We start from the raw sequence: 19838 nt of genomic DNA, 5'->3' as shown, positions 1-19838 counted from the left end.
CTTATAAGTTTGAAACCTATGTATCTTTTATATAACAACACTCTTTATGAAACTTAAATCCTGAAACTTAAATCCTTCAAGGGTTTTTAGTAATTTACACTGAAAACATCCAAATAAAGCTAATAAAACTGTTTAAAAAAATTGGGAACTAATTGTGAGCTGCAACCTAATTTAAATATTTTGTAAAAATTATTGCAAGAATTGATTATAATTATGCAGTTAAGTTAATCATTCGGCTGTCATTAGAGCATTTGATAGAATATGTTATTATATTTGTTCCATCTCTCTTTGCTCTAGGTTCAAATCCTACCAAGGTCAGCTTTGTCTTTTTGGTGATGATAAATAAAATACAGGCCTAGTACTGGTACGGTCTTCCCTCCCTCCCTCCCTCCACTTGTCACATCATGAATGTTCTGCTGGGTCAAGGAGTGGTAGTGATAGTGTCTGTGTATGCTTGTGACTACACAATTACCCTTAAACAGTTAGTGAAATGCTTGTACAGGCTACTAAGTCATCTCTGATTGTGACGGCCATATTTGTTATACAATTATTGAGGAGGTCATTAAGTCTGTATTAGAAACTTATTTCGTATATATTACTATAAGTTGATTATTAAACAATATTGAAAGCATTTACTGAAAAAATTAGAAATTTTTCTAGCAAATTTACTTGAAAAAAAAAATTTTCCGCTTGAATGAGCTGGCATAAATTTGTTCGTCATTGAAAAAAATGTCCCTCATTTATTATCATTAAAAGCTAACACAAACAAAAGATTCTCTAATTTATTTTGCTTTGTATAAACCCATAGATGATCTAGGATTGCCAATTTAGCATATTTTATGCTAGATCTAGCATTTTTTTTTTTTTTTTTCAGCATTTAGAAAATTTTTGAATCTAGCATTTAGCAGGTTTAAAATTCTTCTCCGATCATGACATTTCCACAATAGTTACCCTTTTTTCTTCTTTTTTTCTCCTTTTCTACTTTTGTTAAAATATCTTATAGCCAAATTTTAGTACTATTGGTTATTGTTGAGTTTTCCTTTCACTTTCTTGAAACTTCAAATGTAAGTTTATCAAGTTATGAACTTTTCCAGCCCCCTCCCCCCACCGGCTTGGATACAGAGTGGTGCTGGTGGAGGGAGGGGGAGAAGATAACTCATGTTAGCACCTGGACTCACTACACAATAATGTAAATATGTTGCAAAGAATGAAAGCATGGAAATTCTTCCTAACAATAATTTATTCTGTCGTGATAAATTTTTATCATGACAGGTTGACTGATTTACTTCCAGTTTGACTGTTTTAAAATAGGCCTGTGTTTTTTCATGCTGTTTTGGATTATATATCTTGTGTAGAAGTATGGGGCGGGGGTCTCCCCCTTTATATTTCTACTTACTTTTTTTTTCAAGTATTGTAGTTATATTTGTGGTTTTACCAATAGATATTAAATGTAAGATTGGAAGTGAAATATGATGATCCCAGGTTTATATTAGAACACAGTTTTAGGATTTCTGCAGATTTTACTTTTCCATTTATGATATGGCCACCCTGCATCCTGAATCAGTATTCTTCACCTCAAGAATTTGTAAGCAGCAAACATAAGAATTGTTAATGATGAATGAAAGAATTGTTAGCGGCAAACTGATAAGTTGTGTTTTCAACTTTATATTTTTATTAATCAGTCAATTTATTTTCATGCTTCCCACTACATTATAATGAGCAAAGAAAAAACAAATGCTGTACCAGCAAAAATTCCGAAAGGGATGGCTTAAGATGCCAGCATTTACTAAGTGGGTGTGGGAAGTACCTAGTGACCAATCTAAAGCACTTTGCAGAAACATAAGGCATCAACTCCACAGCAAATGATTCCTCTTACCGATTTTATTAAAACCAAAAATGATAAGACATCAATGCTTGAAGCAAATTTAGCAATGTTTATTTGTTGCCACTCATCATTTAATGGCTGTGATCACTTAATTGAGTTATGTAAGAATTATATGTTAGTGATATTATGTCGAAAGTGAAGTTGTATCGTACAAAATGAGCAAATATTGTGAGAAATGTTGTAGCTCCATATTTTGATGGAGATTTGATTTCTGATATAGGAGATAGAAAATTTAGCCTGTTATTAGATGAATCCAATGATATATTGATAAACAAGTTGTTGGGACTTGTTATCATATATTATAGTGATACCCACAAAAAAGCAGTACATACATATCTCAGTATGGTATCCTTAGAAACATGTGATGCAGATGACATTGTAGATGCCTTAAAAATTGAATTAGTGAAAAAGAAATTAGATATAAAAAATTTACTGGCTATAGAAACCGACAATGCTAGAGTAATGATAGGAGTCAACAATGGTGTTTTCCAGAAATTAAAAGACATTCCATCATTACTTCTATTTAGATGTGTATGTCATTCCTTATAGTTGGCAGTATCCCACACTTGTACTGAATGCTTGCCCATAAATTTAGAATTTTCAGTATCCAAAACCAATAAATGGCCCTCTCATTCTTCAACAAGACAAAGTGCTACAAACAACTTTAGCTTGCTATTAATGATAAAGAGCCTTTGAAGATCATGAATTCTTGTACAATTGGGTGGCTGTCAATAGAACCAGCAGTAAATAGAATTTTAAGCCAATGGTTTGAATTGCAAACTCACTTCCAAACTACAACTACAAAAGAAAACTGCTTTACAGCACAAACGCTTCATGAAATGTTTTGTGATCCTAGGAATGAATTTTACTTTTTATTTTTGCATCCAATTTTAAAACATGTTCAGGAAGTGAATAAACTGTTTGAATCAAATACTGTTGACAAAACAAAATTATTTGAAGATCTTTCAAATTGGGATAGAATCAGGAGGTTATGAGAGGCACACATTGTCTGGTACAAGTCAATGGGCTTGCAATTTGGAACCGGGACAGGCAAATCCATACCAGCCAGTGGTGGCTTCTGTCACTAGACTGAGGATTAAGTTAAAGAACTCAAGATCTGGTTCAGACCAGACCTGCAGGTAGAGAAAAACTAGGAAATGATCACCAGTAGAGTAACCATTCTCACTCAGTAATGGAATGAAAAGAAGCTATCTCTGATAGGTTGGATGGATGTGGTTAATCTGCATTGCCTCCATAGTGTACTACAACCTAACCATGATGCTTTGTCCCAGGAAACACAAGACCAGATTAAAGTGTAGGTTGGATCCAATTATCAGACAAGTTTATTATGAAGATCAACCAACTGCCTTTCTCTGGCAGGGAAAGGTGGTTAGTTTTCCTCTGTCTGGTAGCTATTGTGAAGATAGTGTAACACCCTCACTCTATATGTTACAGCAGTTGTTCACAGGAAGCCCACAAGTTGATAATTCATGAGCACTGTAAAGTGTATTCAGGAAAGTTTTTTTTGTCACCTTGCATGCATCTTGGACAGGTTCTTCTGCTGGCATTGCCTGCAAGTAGAGTTTGTCTTGAGCTGGCAATGCCCCACTGTAGCACTACCAACTCAAAGACTTTTGGAAATTGGCCATAATCCCTGACCTGAAAGTCTTCCCAAAGAGACAGCTTAGATTGTCCTTGTTCATGTCCAGAACAGTCTTTAGTCCATCTTTGTTCATGCCTTCCATTAAGTCTCTATAAGTTTTGAGTGTTGACATTCAATTGACTGTATTGTCCAGTTGGTAAAGTGCAGTGAACATTCAAAAACATTCCAGGTACCATATACTCAACCTTGGTATACACTTCAACTGAGACTGTAGCTCAGTCAAAGTGATAAGCTGCAGAAAACCATGTTGTTATATAGTATAGTATATATATATACTATAATAGTATATATTTCTTTGCTTTTGGATAGTACCTCAATCAACCAAGTCTCCTCGTTAAGTTAAATGATGTAGGTTTTTTTCCCCTTTACTAGCTAATCACACTTTCGTTATATATGTTTCCTTTTCCTTATCTACAGTTATTATCTCCCCAATTGACTTTTTATGCCTTAAATTTGACAGATATTTATTGCTATTTGATGTGTTTTATTATAAAACCATGACAATTTCCTTTGTACTAATTGTTGCTTAAACGGACAGATTTTTATACTTTTCTTATTTTATGCATTTTTAAATTTAAGATACGTTTTTTGAAGTTACCGGACCTGAAGAGTGTCCTCATATTGAGTGGTATTTATCGTGTTTGATTCATTGTAGATTGACAAGATATTTCCCACTGTTATGTGGCCATGAAACACGCGTAGTCTTTCTCCCACTTTTGTTTCTTAAGCGTAACTGATTTTAATTCTTAGTCCAATATTTCATAGATTTTATGTATTATAAATTCTCCCTTGGATTTTTTAGATTTTTAAACTAGTTTTGTATAGTACACTTTTCTTGTTGATGCCTGATCTCCTTCTTCGTGCGAGTTGCACCATAGTGGTTCTTGAGAGAAATGTGTTCGCATGGATGATGGTACACTTGCACTAAATGAGGATGCAAAGAAAGAGGTCTGGAGATGCCACTACGATAGATTGCTTAATAAAGAGAATGAATGGGAGGAAGAGAGCCTGCCGTATGTCGACCCAATAGAGGGACCAGCTATCCGAGTTGATAGTACCAGGGTAGATAAAGCAATTAAGAGTATGAAGACCGGGAAAGCCCCCGGCCCATCAGGAATCACTGCAGAGATGCTCAAAATATCTGGCAGTGTTGGCTATAGCCTAGTCACCCGTATTACGAACCAGGTGATACACGAAGGAGTCATACCCAATGACTGGTGTAGCAGCATCATAGTCAACTGCTACGAAGGTAAAGGTGACGCTTTAGATACAAATAATTACAGAGGCATCAAGCTGTTAGATCAGGTTATGAAAGTTACAGAGAGGGTCATAGCCCAACTAATTAGGGAGCGAATCAATTTAGATGAGATGCAGTTTGGGTTCGTGCCAGGTAAAAGCACTACTGATGCCTTATTTCTAGTGAGACAGCTGCAGGAGAAATACCTAGCTAAGGATAAACCTCTGTACCTGGCTTTCGTTGACATGGAGAAAGCCTTTGACAGGGTCCCCCGATCCCTTATCTGGTTAGTTTTTGTTTGTGGCAGATGTTCAGGTGCAATAAAAACTGTAAACAAACAGGAAACAACTTCTATCTCATTCCAGGGTGAAAAACTAGAGGTAGTCGATAGCTTCCGCTATCTGGGCGACCAAGTTAGTAGTGGGGGTGGGTGCGCTGAAAGTGTAGCTGCTAGAATAAGAATAGCCTGGGCAAAGTTTAGAGAGCTCTTACCCCTGCTGGCGACAAAGGGACTCTCACTCAGAGTAAAAGGCAGACTGTATGATGCATGAGTACGAACAGCCATGCTACATGGCAGTGAAACATGGGCTGTAACTGCTGAGGACATACGTAAGCTCGCAAGGAATGAAGCCAGTATGCTCCGTTGGATGTGTAATGTCAATGTGAATACCCGTCAGAGTGTAAGTATCTTGAGAGAAAAGCTGAACATTAGAAGCATCAGTTGTGGTGTGCAAGAGAGACGATTGCGCTGGTATGGACACGTGGTGAGAATGGATGAGGATAGCTGCGTGAAAAAGTGCCACACCCTAACAGTTGAGGGAACCCGTGGAAGAGGTAGGCCCAGGAAGACCTGGGCTGAGGTGGTGAGGCAAGACCTTTGTACATTGGACCTCACCGAGGCGATGACTACTGACCGAGACCTTTGGAAATGTGCTGTGCGTTGAAGACCCGGCAAGCCAAGTAAGATCGTTGCCAGTGCCCCTGGACTGGCTCTTGTGCAGGTGGCACACGAGATGCACCATTTTGAGCGTGGCCGTTGCCAGTACCGCCTGACTGGCTCTCGTAGGATTTTCGAGCGAGATCGTTGCCAGTGCCTCTGGACTGGCTTGTGCGGGTGGCACATAAAAGACACCATTTCGAGCGTGGTCGTTGCCAGTATCGCCTGACTGGCCTTCGTGCAGGTGACACGTAAAAGCACCTACTACACTCTCTGAGTGGTTGGCGTTAGGAAGGGCATCCAGCTGTAGAAACTCTGCCAAATTTAGATTGGAGCCTGGTGTTGCCATCCGGTTTCACCAGTCCTCAGTCAAGTCGTCCAACCCATGCTAGCATGGAAAGCGGACGTTAAACGATGATGATGATGATGATATATATATATATATATATATATATATATATATATATATATGTTTGTGTGTGTGTTTGTCACTCCAACATCGCTTTACAACCGATGGTGGTGTGTTTACATCCCCGTAACTTAGCAGTTTGGCAAATGAGACCGATAGAATAAGTACTAGGCTTACAAAGAATGAGTCCTGGGGTCAATTTGCTCGACTAAAGGCGGTGCTCCAGCATGGCCACAGTCAAATGACTAAAAGAAGTAAAAGAGTATATGTCATCATCATCTTCATCCATGCTAGCATAAGTTGGATGGTTTGACAGGAGCTAGCAAGCCAGAAGACTGCATCAGTCTTCACTGCCTGTTTTGGCATGATTTCTTATGTCTGGATGCTCTTCCTAACACCAATCATCTTACAGAGTGGCCAGTACTTTTTACGTGGCACCAGCACTGGTGAGGTCTGTTTTGGATTGGTTTTTACAGCTGGATTCCCTTCCAAATGCCAATCACTTTTCAGTGTGAACTGGATACTTTTTAATACAAATATTTGATATATATAGGAGAGTATTGTAGTTTGCTTGAAGCATTGTGTATTGTTTGTAAAGAATAAAAAGTTTTGAATGGTACAACAATGTACTATAATACAAAAAATGGACTATATACCTGTTGTAATTTAGTTATGTATAGTCCGATGATATTTCGAAAAAAGAAAAGCCATTGGAAAATGGTATATAGCAGAGACTCCATCTAAGAATATCTGAAGAAGGAATTGTATTCCGAAATATCATCGGACTATGGATAACTAAATTACAACAGGTATATAATCCATTTTTTTATTATAGTGCATTGTTGTACCATTCAAAACTTTTTATTCTTTATTGATATATATATTTTAAAATCTTTAATAAAAGTTGTAATAAAGATATATATATATTAGCAACAGAGGCAGTATTAATACTGAGAGGTAATATTTATTCCCATTTAAACATAGATGTTCTGTTAGAACAAACTATACTGCAGTAGATAACTTGAGAGAAACTCTCATATTGGCATTTTAGTGCAAAATGCACTCTTATTTATATCACAAGTAAGGAAATGATTTTTGAAATCGATTTTATATGACTAGTGGGAAGATAGATATTAATTTATATATTATTTATTTTTATTTGGTGAGTATGCTAAATGAAGATAATAGGACCATTGTATCACAAGAAAATTAAGTCTGATAAGGAAAAATTTGATTTAGATTTAGATTTGATATATAAAAATACACTGAGAATACTCATCAAAACGTTTATGATAAAACTGCTGCTACTTAGTGTTGTTGTCACTATTGTTGCTATATTTGTTTAAAGAAATCATCATCATTATTATTGCTGTTGTTGCTGCTGCTGCAAGCTGGTAGTAATGTGAGTTGGACAAAATACTTAGTGATATTTCTTCCAGTTCTTTACATTCTGAGTTCAAATTCTGTCGTGCTTGATTTTTGTCTTTCATCCTTTCAAGGTCAATAAAATAAGTATGTCAGTCAAATTCTAGGATTGATGTAATCAACAAACTCCCTTACCTGAAATTGCCAGCCTTCTGTCAAAATTTGAAAGAATCATTATGAGTAGAATGTCCAACCAATTACTTTGTAGTATTTGATCATGTGACTTCACATTTCATGTCCAAATTGTATCAGTTTTTGTTTTTTGTTTTGTTTTTTATCTTATCAGTGATTATGAAATAGGTATCAGTCAAAGATGACAATCGACTCAACTTAAAATATATAGCCTTGTGCTTACAAGTATAAAGTAAGTACATCAACACCCAGCTAAAGGAAATACCACTAACATTTTGTCCAGCATGTTAACAATTCTGCCAGCTTGACAACTCTGAGTTCAGTAATTATGACAACTAACTTAAAAATGTTTTCTTCCAGTATGTCTAATTTTGCAACTACCAGTGTCGAAGCTGAAGTCGGGGCTGAGGGACCTGATGGCAAAATGTCTCCCGTCAGACGTACCTTCTGTTTGATTGCAACATTTGACATCATATTTACAGTTGTCATTTGGATAATATACACTCAGGTATGTTCCTATTTCATATTTTTATATTTGAAAACTATGACTTATCACCGTTATTTATGTTTCATGTGTGTGTGTGTGTGTTATATATATATATATGAGTGTGTGTGTGTGTGTTGTATATATATATATATATATATATATATGAGTATATGTGTGTGTGTGTGTGTGTGTATACATGTGATATATACATGTGTGTGTGTGTGTGTGTCTATATATATATATACTTATACATGTTCTTCCACCCCTTTAATTTTCTTTGTAGTTTTTATTCTGTGTAAGTTGAACCTATTAATATTAATATCTATATATTTATACTTAAAAATTCATCATCTGAAAGTCTCCACCTTTTGCTTTTGCTTTCTCACATTTTGCATATATATATATGTAAATATATATATCCTTTTGTTTTTATATATTTACATATACACACGCTAATACACGACTTATAATACCCAATCCTGTTCATACAACGATTGGGGCAAACTAATCGGTATACAGCACTTACTCGGTATTACCTGTATCCTCCGGGGTTTGGTTAAATCCAATACCCTCCTCAACCATATATATATATATATATATATCAGTACCGCCTGACTGGCTCCTGTAGGATTTTCGAGCGAGATCGTTGCCAGTGCCCCTGGACTGGCTTGTGCGGGTGGCACATAAAAGACACCATTTTGAGCATGGCCGTTTTCGTGTGGGTGACACGTAAAAGCACCCACTACACTCTCTGAGTGGTTGGCGTTAGGAAGGGCATCCAGCTGTAGAAACTCTGCCAAATCAGACTGGAGCCTGGTGTTGCCATCCGGTTTCACCAGTCCTCAGTCAAATCGTCCAACCCATGCTAGCATGGAAAGCGGACGTTAAACGATGATGATGATGATGATATATATTTAAAATGGAAGACAAAACAATAAATTGAACAATTATAAATTCAATTCTTGGTGTTAAAATTGACCTTTTTTGGGGGGGCTGTAAATTATTATTTATATTTCTCTCTCTCTCTCTCTCTCTATATATATATATATTTGTAATATAATATGTGACAATTATTTGGTTGACATAATAAAACCCTGAGTTTTATTATGGCAATCGAATAATTGTCACATATTATATTACAAATAAATTCCTCTATTTACATAATATTGAGGTCTCTTTCATTCTTTTATCTTACCATTACTATTATTATTATATATATATATATATATATATATATATATTTTGTATTTCATACTCAAGCTATTATATTCAATATATTTTATGTATCTAATTATCCACATAATTGCCTCTATATACATGTATATATAGCTTATTATACATATTACAACCCCACACACACACACACATGTACAATAAATAAAATGAGACAACAAAGACAAGGCTGTGTGAAATTTATAGGACATTTATAAAGAAAAAGGTACTCTTACAGCTGTTTCTGAGATATTAGGGATATTCCTTCATCAGAGATGATATGAGAGTGTTAACTAGAGGGAAATAGTATAGTTCAACATAAGGAGTTATTTGGAAAAAGGATGGATATAGGAAGTATAAAGGGAAATAAGTGAATAAAAATAGAAGTAAAAATATATGTAGGATGTTACAGTTGCAGTTACATTATCCAAGGAAAGTGTTATGTAGAATGGGTAGAAATGCTTCTTGTCCATGGTATATAGATTCCGATAGTTCTTCCCTCTAGTTAACACTCTCATATCGTCTCTGATGAAGGGATATCCCTAATATCCCAGAAACAGCTGTAAGACTACCTTTCTCTTTATAAATGTCCTATAAATTCCACACAGCATTGGCTTTGTTATCTCATTTTATTTAACATATACATGCTCACACAAGACCCGCATTAGACTCCTCACTCATATTTTTATTGAACCAACAGTCTAACTACAGTTCTTCCATAGCACTTACATAGCCTTACCTGCCATCTTGGGTCTTCTGGATACCAATACTTCTCATATATATATATATATATACACACACACATACATACAGGTGCGGGCATAGTTTCGGTTTCAATCTAACTGCATGGCACCTTGGGTGAGTGTCTTCTACTATAGCCCAGGGTTATAGTAGGAGACATCTTGGTGTTAAAATTGACCTGTTTTTGGGCTGTAAAATTTGGCCTGAAGAATCTGTCTTGTATGCTGGAAAATACAGTATATCTTATATATGCAAATTGGTCTATCTAATGTACTGGAGTCCTTAGCAATAGCAGTGGACAATCTGTATCTCTATAGATAGATAAAGTGGATACTCAGTTAATAATGAAACCAACACAAGACTGAAACTAATTTGACTTCCCACTTCTTAAAATTACCAGTAATTTCGTTAATATCTGTAAATTGCTGTTTTGCTACATTGGTTACTAATATGCCTACAATTCTAATTGAAGTTTTACTGCACTAAGGAAAATTACAAGGCCTATCATATAAACATGCCCGTTGCTAAGGGGGTGCACTGAACAGCACTGCCCCCTCACTATCCAATGTTTACAAAAATCTTCCCCCAGTACAAATTAGTGCCCACCCAGAATATTCTAAAGCTCGCCCAGGCAACAAAGTTTGGTGACAGGCCTACATATAATATTTCAATTTTCTACTTAAACTCTATAAATTGACTCCCTTTTTAACACCGTACCTGACAGTTTGTATAATAAATGTATGATAAATTTTTATTTTTTCTCTCTTCTCTGTTTTAGATATTAAGTGCAAATAACACTCATGACTCATATAATAAAGAAGTCTTATACTATGATATTCATTATTCTATGTTTGATATAGTAGTGAGTATCTATATTTTAATCTTATTTATTTGTTTTTCTTTCTCTGATCTATGTGTGTAGGTATGTGTATTGAAATTACAAAATATTAACCCATAATGACATATTTGTTCAAATATATACAAAATTTGTGTGTGTGTAGTAAGAAGTTTGTCTTCCAACCACATGGTTTTGGGTTTAGCCAGCACAGAGTGGTCTGTCAACATTACAGTTTATAGTAGGGCAATGAGCTGGCAGAAACATTAGCTTGCCATGTAAAATACTTTGCAGCATTTTGTCTGTCTTTACATGCTCAGTTCATATTCCACCAAGGTCAACTTTGCCATTCATCCTTTCGTGGTTGATAAAATAAGTACCAGTGAAGCACTGGGATCAATCTAATCGACTATCCCCTCCCCCAAATTTCAGGCCTTGTGCCTATAGTAAAAAAAGATTATTATTATTAGAGGGTGGCGAGCTGGCAGAATCATTAGCATGCCGGTTAAAATTCTTAGCAGCATTTCATCTGCCTTTATGTTCTCAGTTCAAATTCTGCTGAGGTCACTTTGCCTTTCATCCATTCGGGGTCAATAAAATAAGTACCAGTTGAGTACTGGGGTTGATGCAATCGATTTAACCCCTCCTCTAAACTTACTGGTCTTTTGCCAAAACTTGAATCCAGCATTACTATATATAGTTGTATAACAATAGTACAGTGTATAGTGGCAAAACAATTGCTCAGTATTATAGTTCAGTAATTTCTAGTTTATTGTATAATTTAAAGTGGAAGCTGATATACTCTGTGTCAAATGTACATTATTGTGTACATTGTCATCATCATTGTCTTTTAACGTCCGTTGTCCATTCTGGCATGGGTTGGATGGTTTGACCAGGGCTGGTAAGTTGAGTCACTACATCAGACTCCTGTCTGATTTGGCATGGTTTCTATGGCTGAATGCCCTTCCTAATGCCAACCACTCGAAGAGTGTAATGGGTGCTTTTGCATCCTACCAGCACGAGTGCCAGTTGTGTGACACCAGTATCCGCCACCACTACGATTTCACTTGGCTCAATGGATCTTCTTCTCAAGCACGGCATATTGTCAAAGGTCTCGGTCATTTCTCATTGCCTCTGTGAGGCCCAACAATAAATTTAATTTGTGAAATATATTATTGTATAGTGAAGTCTGTCTTGTCAAATGTATTGAGGCAAAATAACTGAGGGGAGAAGACATGCAAACATTTTTATTTATTATTTTATTATTTTTTTTAAGATTTGGGTTGGATCTCAAGATTGAAAGCAGCTGTTTTAGTGTGTCTGTTTATTGGATAGTTAATTCTACATTCACAGTTTGGCCAGCTGGCTAGTAGTTTGGCTGGCAAGCTGGGTGGCCGGCTGGAGCTTAGAGGCCAAACATCTTTGTGGAAACTTGGTTTTAATAAAGTAGTTTCCTATCCAGTAAAAAATTTCTTTCTTGTATATTTAACCCTTTAGCATTTAAACCAGCTATATCCAGCCCTGTTTTATGTTCAAACTAGTCATATCCAGCCTCTTGCGCCTACTCAACAATGTCATTCTAAAAATACAGTCACATCATTAAAATCTCAGAGGTATGAGATAATGAATGATAAAATTTAAAACAATGTGAATGAATAAGCATTACATTCGACAGAATAATCTGAATACTAAAGGGTTAAAGCTAAAAACCAAGAAAGAAGGTTGAAGCATCAACAGAACAGGCACAAAACTGCAATACAGGGTGTAGTTGTACTAAGGATTATCAAAGTGTGGTACATAGTAGAATGTTGTTCTTTGCAATTCAGTTATATGCAAGTGTTCACATATATGCAAATACACACACTTCTGTTTGCTTACATGCATACATATACTTACACATAGAATTTTGTTTACCATTAACCTCTCTGTCTTTTCTCTCCAAATCAAGATGTCTGCTGCTGTACGCTTTGTGCTGCTGATTTTAGCATATGCATTATTCCGCATCCGACACTGGTGGATGGTTGCTGTAAGTTTGACTTTGTTTTTGATTTTCTCCCTTATACAATTCACATATTACTACAATTGTATGTGTTACATTAAGCCCTGTGTGTGCATCTTGTACTAAATCTCCGTACAATTCACAAATTAACAGAGTTGTATTTTTTTCCCGGTGAGATCATTAATTAATTGCTGCACATTACTACATGTTACATCAATCTCTACAGACCTCTTACGTCATGTTATATCAATCCACACAGGTATTCCTTATCTTGTTACATTAGCCTCCCACACCTCAGTTGCACCTTATTGCCCATAACATTACAGTCCATAGTTACATTTTACACACGGTGTTAGTTCTTATCAGTTTTATAAAATAAAATGTAATATCTTCCTTTTTCAGATTGCAACTTTTCTGACGTGTGCATTTCTTATTGCAAAATGTCTGGTGTTTGATGTAAGTATAACTTAATGCTAGATTTGTTAGTGTGCTACCCCTTTGTTTCTTTCTTCCTTCTTTTCTTCCTCCTCCTTCTACTTTTTTTTGCTCTTGTTTAGAAAGGACAGTACCCATCATGACCCTCAACACAGCCCTTGCAACTGGTGGGTGGAAGGAAGATGGTATTCTCAAACCAGAGACCAAGCTCACTCAAATACTTGCAGCAGAGTGAACTCTGATAAAGGCACCCAAGAAGCAGGGTCCAAGTGGCCACGCTGAAGTGGGCAATGGATTATTTTTACTACACAAGTTGACAGGATTGAACTCAAACTGCAAAGAAATAGGACATGTACTATAAGACATCCCATCCAATGCTCTAATGTTTATGCTGACCACTGCTCTAGACATGTACTTTATCTTTTAACTTAGGAAGGAAAGGACAAAAGGCAAAGATAATCACCTTGGCAAAGCCAATTCATCCATCCAACTCACAAATATTTTCCAAACATCTGGAGCAACAACCAGGGTGATTCCAAATCCTAATGGACTTCTTTTACCACATCATGTTTCAACCTTGCATAACACGTAGTTCTTCATTTTTTCCCTCAAACTCACTACACTGCATTAACAGTGCTACATCAACATGGATTGCATCATTTGTGATGCGTTACCTTTTTGATGACACAAATATACAATTATTATAAGTGCTGATGACTGATGTACTGGCAGTGTTAATTCTTGATATGATATACAGGCATGACTCTGTGGTTAAGAAATTCAGTTCACAACTAAATGGTTTAAGCTTCAGCCCCATGGCATGGCTGTGAGTGAATTTGTTAGACAGAAACTGAGGATTGTCATTGCACAAAACTTTCAACTCTTGAATCACTCTGTAACTTCTACCAATTAATAGTAAATACACACACACACACACACACATTTGGTTGGAAAGAAAGTCCTATCACATTTCAAGATGGGTAAGAAACAAATGATGTTGATTTATTTAATCAAGATACTATTTCCTCTCATTATTGGTTACATAATGACATCTATCTGACAATTTGTTGCTTTCCCTGGGCATAAATTTCTTCAGGTATCAAAAGAAAGAAACTATAAATAACATTGCAATGATCTGAAAAGATGATAGTCAGATGGAGCAAGGCCAGGAGAGTAAAGAGGATTGGATAAAAACTTCCTTATCCAGCCCTTAATTTTTTCCTGAGTGACTTAAACAATATATGGTTTTGCATTATTGTGTAAAAACAACCCCCCCCCCCCATTACAATTGACTAATGATGTATACTTTTCCTGCAAATTTTTGTGTATTGCTTCAAGTTGACAAAAATACTTCTCCACATTAAAAATTTCATTTTGGTTTAACACTCACTCTCTTCTCATTCCTCCTTTTCACCACATCCACACTTCTCTTATCAACAGAAAGTCTCTATCTAAAACATTAGTTTCTATTTCATTTCCTACCATTCTAGTGTATATCTTAGACTTCCAATTCATTTTCTATTGATTGCTGACCATGATTAGGCTACCTTCTTATCCTTTTAGAGATTGTCTTCCCATACTCTCTAATGGATTTTCTGCATTTGTTGTTGAATATTTCTTCTCTTCAGGATAACCTAACACACCTTATTTTGTGCTTTTTATATAGAGTTTAGTATCTTTATATACATCACTGATTAAAGATCATTCTCTTATCTATGTAGTCTACATAAAAAGTTCAATGAGACTAATATTACTCTATGTCAGTAAAAATGATCAAAGTTCACAAATTTAAATAAGTTTGTATGTGTTGTACGTGATGAAAACACAAGTTGTTATGTTTCATTCAAAGCCTTTCTTCAGAGAAGGAGTAAAAGAGGTGGAGAGTTATTCTATTAAACAAGTGTCTAATAAACTGATATTTTTTATATATATATATATATATATATACACACACACACACACTAGCAGAGATACCCGGCATTGCTTGGAATTAAAATGGCATTGTTGGTATATAATATACTAGCAGTATAACCCGACATTGTCCGGGTGTGACTTATTACGCCATCTACGATAAGTCTTGCTAGGTGAAAATCAACTAAAAAAGAAAGCCTTACAATGAAAAAACCCTTATGATGTAAATATGTTCATAATTCAAAAGACGAAATTAATAGGGAAAGCCTGAAGGCTGTTTTGTGTAACATTATTAAGTGTACGTAAATTTCATCCGTCTAATTGGCTATACAAATGCTTGTGCAAAACAACTTTTTGCGCTACCTTGATTATACATAGCAAGGTAATTCCTTTTCGCAGGAGCTGCTAGGACTGCAATTTGTGATGAAGCAATTGCTGGCGATCTGTTGCTACACAGTTCTGCCAGAATTCTATCAGGTTGGGCAGTAGATGATGATGCACCGTTTTGCATTATGTTTAAAGTAACTTCTGGAATGTGGTGAATTGCTGCAGTCTGTTGCTGTCTTTTTAAACAGGTTTCTTTCTTTCCCCAGCAAGCTCTCTTCTTTGGAGGCATAATCTATGTACATATTAAACAGAACAACAAAAGTTATAACAGATGGGAGGGTCGGTAGTTTTCACATTTCGGTGATTTTTCAGATTAACAGCCGCACGATTACGTAACCCTAAAACCGTAACCCTAACACCCTAGTGAAAATCGTGCGGGTGTTAATCTGAATAATAATAATAATAATGACCTCTGCAGATCAAACTCCCAACCCAACTAAGTCTTAAGTGTATATATATATATATGGGCAACACACACACACATACACACTAAATAAAAAAATGTTAGTAAGTACAGAACTTCAGCATTATATATTAAGATGGGCAACATACACACACACACTAAATAAAAAAAATGACAGGTATTTGTATGTATGTGTGTATTAATGTGTATTCTGTGTCTATATATGGTAGTAATTAAATGCGTTTGAAGAAAGATATTTAAAAAATTCAGTTTGTAAGGAATAAATGTTTGTCGATCGTATTTGGAAGAGAATGACAGATATTTGTATGGATGAGTGTGTGAGTTCAAATTCCGCCGAAGTTGACTATACCTTTCATCCTTTTGGGGTGTAAGAAATAAGTACCAGTTGAACACAGGGGTCAATATAATCGACTATTCTCCACCTGCCCGAAGCCGCCGTTGTGGGGGAAAATTTTAAATAGTAATAATAATAAATAAATAAATAATAATAATAATAATGACCTAATAATTTCACTACAAGGTTAGGGTTTGTTAGGTAATGATGCGGGTATTAATCTGAAGATTTACGAAAAGATTTTCAAAAAAAACTCACAGTTTGTAGGGAATAAATGTTGATCGTATTTGAGAAACATGTCTCGCTGGTAAATGACCGTGTTAGAAATGGAAAGTAAAGTTATAATTCCCGCCAATTAGAATGAGGTCATTGGTAACCATAGGTACATATATATGTGTGTATTTACGTATGATTGGCAGTGTGTCTGTTTATTTGACTCACTCCCCTTCGTTTCTTTGTCTTTTTTCTTGGATCGTTGGTAAGAGAAAGTAGCAATTGAAACGATGTGTAAGAGGAATAGAAATAGTTAATTTTAGAGGGGCAAAGTAATTCTGTATGTAGTTTTAGTATCTGTCATCACAGTATCGAAATGTGATTGTTTCAGTTTTGATAGTTTTCTTTTTCTGCTTCCTTCCTTTTTGTATTTGTTGTTGGATTTTGCGTAAAGCTTCATAATAGAAAGTAGGAGTTGAAAGGATTTGTATTAGAAAGAGGAAATTAGATTTTATTAGGGAGAAAATGTTTACCTCCGTAGTTTTACGGATTTTATTCATTATTAGGAAATTTTTGGAGTGAAAAAATGACGCAGTGACCTAACTTATTGTATTTAGAATATTAATTGCGAAGAAATTTTGAATTGTGTAAATGTATTAATTTTAAACATGCACACACACAGAGTAGATTTGCCTTTTATAGTATAGATTACGGATCTTTTTTAAAACGGGGGCCACATTTTTCATTAACGAAACACTTTGAAACTTGGAACACTGGTAGAATGTGTCATATAAAACATCTTTTTCTCTTAGTCTTCTTTAAAAAAAAAGAAATCCATAAGTTTTTCCATGTTAAAGTTGTCGTATTTCTGTAATTTCAACCAACCACTGACGTCCATTCAGCCGATATACATTAAGTGCCGACTACATGAACAAACGATTCTGAAACAATTAACCCTAACCTTAGGGTTAGGGTTAAAGCAAATTTAAAATGAAAAAAGCAAATAAAACGAAGGTATGGAGATTAAATACGCTTTACATCGCTTAATCAGCCAAAGGAGTAAATGTAAACAACTGAATACTTGTCAGTGATTGGTTGAAATTATCGAAATAAGACAATTTTTTACATGAAATAAATTCGAATACAAAAATATTTTTCTGTTCTATAACACAAAATAGATAAGTATACGAAGTTTGAAAGTCTTTCCGTACCAAAAGCACTACGTAAAACATTAATGAAAAATGTGGCCCCCGTTTTAAAATAGATCCTAGATTACAGTTATGTTGAAACAGGTGATATGGGAAAGTGCAGCATTAACAACAAAACATTTGTGGAGTAAATGCTAAGCTAATTCAACTAAGTAACATGCTATGCGTTTGTTTGGAGTATTTTAGACCCTAACATGTCATGGAAAATTGGAGGTGGGAGTTATATGATTTTTGAACGCACCGAAAAGCTGTCAGTGGATATACTCTCCTTTGCAGCAGTCGGTGCTGTGTATGACACGACCCATCAGCTGAAATGTTGACACTTCCGTCGGGTTTGTTGTCCTACATCACTCATAAAGTAAATTTGGATTAACTTGGACGATGTTAAGCAGTGGAGAGGTTTGGTGATTCTATGGGGTGGTTACATTAGGACTGTTTCTTCTCAATAAGGATAATTGATTGATAACAAATCTTAACACAATATATATACAACTTCAAGTGGAATTGCACGTCATAAGAGAGACAGCATAGTGACGGTTTTGGCTGACTGTTATCCTGTATTCCCCTTGTTGCTAGCAAAATGGTATGTGCCGGCTGTCTCAGCAACTAGTTGATTTTAATGGTGGAACAAACTGGACAAAAAGATTACAAAAATAGCGATTCTCACCTTGAAACTAACTATTTTGAAAATCTTTTTAGATTACGGAACGCCCCGCTCTCTCGTGTATCCATGTTTAAAATTTCAGTGCTATCAGATGAACAATACTTGAGTTATATGCACACAAACAGACAGACAGAACGGATTTTATATATTAAGATATATATATATTCTTTTACTTGTTTCAGTCATTTGACTGCAGCCATGCTGGAGCACTGCCTTGAGGGGTTTTAATCAAACAAATCGACCCCCAGGACTTATTTCTTATTCCTAGTGCTTATTCTATCAGTCTCTTTTGCTGAACTGCTAAGTTATGGGGATGCAAACACACTAACACTGATTATGAAGTGGTAATGATGGGGACAAGCATATACACACACACACACACACACACACACACACACACATATATATATATCATAGCTTAAAAGCCACCTGATAGCACAGCTCTTAAGCTAGCTCCTGTAGAGGGCTCTTCGTTAGGCCTTGGGCCCAACAATGACACTTCATGCATTGAGTACATATTAAATTTTATTAAACTTGAACAATATTTTTTGAGCAATGAACAATTTTCATCAAAACATATCTATATCTATATATATATATATATATATATATATATATATTCTGTTCCTACATACTTTAATATCTGGTACTACTCACCTTCCATGTCTTTCTCTATTAACAGTTTAATTATGCCTCAAACTCCCTGACGTATGCCTTACTTCTGGTTTCCTTTGTTATCTGTTGGATTGAAACATGGTTCTTAGATTTCAAAGTTCTGCCACAAGAGAAAAGATATTTACTTAGTAAGTATACATCTTTTTACATTTTCTGTTTTATACACACACACACAGCTTGTCAACATGCTAACAATTGAAGAATGTACATTTTTAGTTGAATGGGTGTTTCAAGCTGGAAACAAATGCACAGACACTGTGAAACAGAAGTTCAGTGAAATTTTTCCGAATACTGTTGTTCCACATCATGACATTGTGGGATTCCATAAGATTTAGAAACACAGGCTCAGTGGAAGACACAGCAAGAAGCGGTAGGCCTACCATTCTTTCAGACAAAACACTCTCCAATATTTCTGATAAATTGTTGGTGAGCCCTTATGCAAATTGCCACAGGAAATGGAAATCAGCCAAGGAAGTACTCACATGGCAGTAAAAAAGAAATTAGATTTTATGTATTGAAAATGAAAGATGACACTTTCAACACCTCTTATAAAGTTTTTTTAAGTCTTGTAAAGTCTAATATATTCTTTTGTAGTCTTATATCATCTTATAAACATTTATTTTGC

At 35.5% G+C, this 19838-nt stretch overlaps 1 protein-coding gene across 6 annotated transcripts in view; it reads left to right on the top strand.

Moving 5' to 3' along the window:
- The window catches only part of LOC106880342 (stAR-related lipid transfer protein 3), a 68337-nt gene that overhangs the window by 35491 nt on the left and 13008 nt on the right, over positions 1-19838 (top strand). For all 6 annotated transcript variants that reach the window (XM_014930224.3, XM_089348881.1, XM_052966535.2 and 3 more), the window contains 5 exons: positions 8049-8196; positions 10907-10990; positions 12912-12989; positions 13365-13418; positions 19221-19341. In XM_014930224.3, the coding sequence (XP_014785710.1) occupies positions 8049-8196; positions 10907-10990; positions 12912-12989; positions 13365-13418; positions 19221-19341 (485 nt within the window). The remainder of the gene's footprint in view (positions 1-8048; positions 8197-10906; positions 10991-12911; positions 12990-13364; positions 13419-19220; positions 19342-19838) is intronic.

Source organism: Octopus bimaculoides, chromosome 3 (assembly GCF_046866305.1).
Source record: "Octopus bimaculoides isolate indiv1 chromosome 3, ASM4686630v1, whole genome shotgun sequence".
Classification (NCBI taxonomy): domain Eukaryota; kingdom Metazoa; phylum Mollusca; class Cephalopoda; order Octopoda; family Octopodidae; genus Octopus; species Octopus bimaculoides.
The sequence above is the reverse complement of the archived record's forward strand: the minus strand, read 5'-3'. Positions and strand labels throughout refer to the sequence as shown.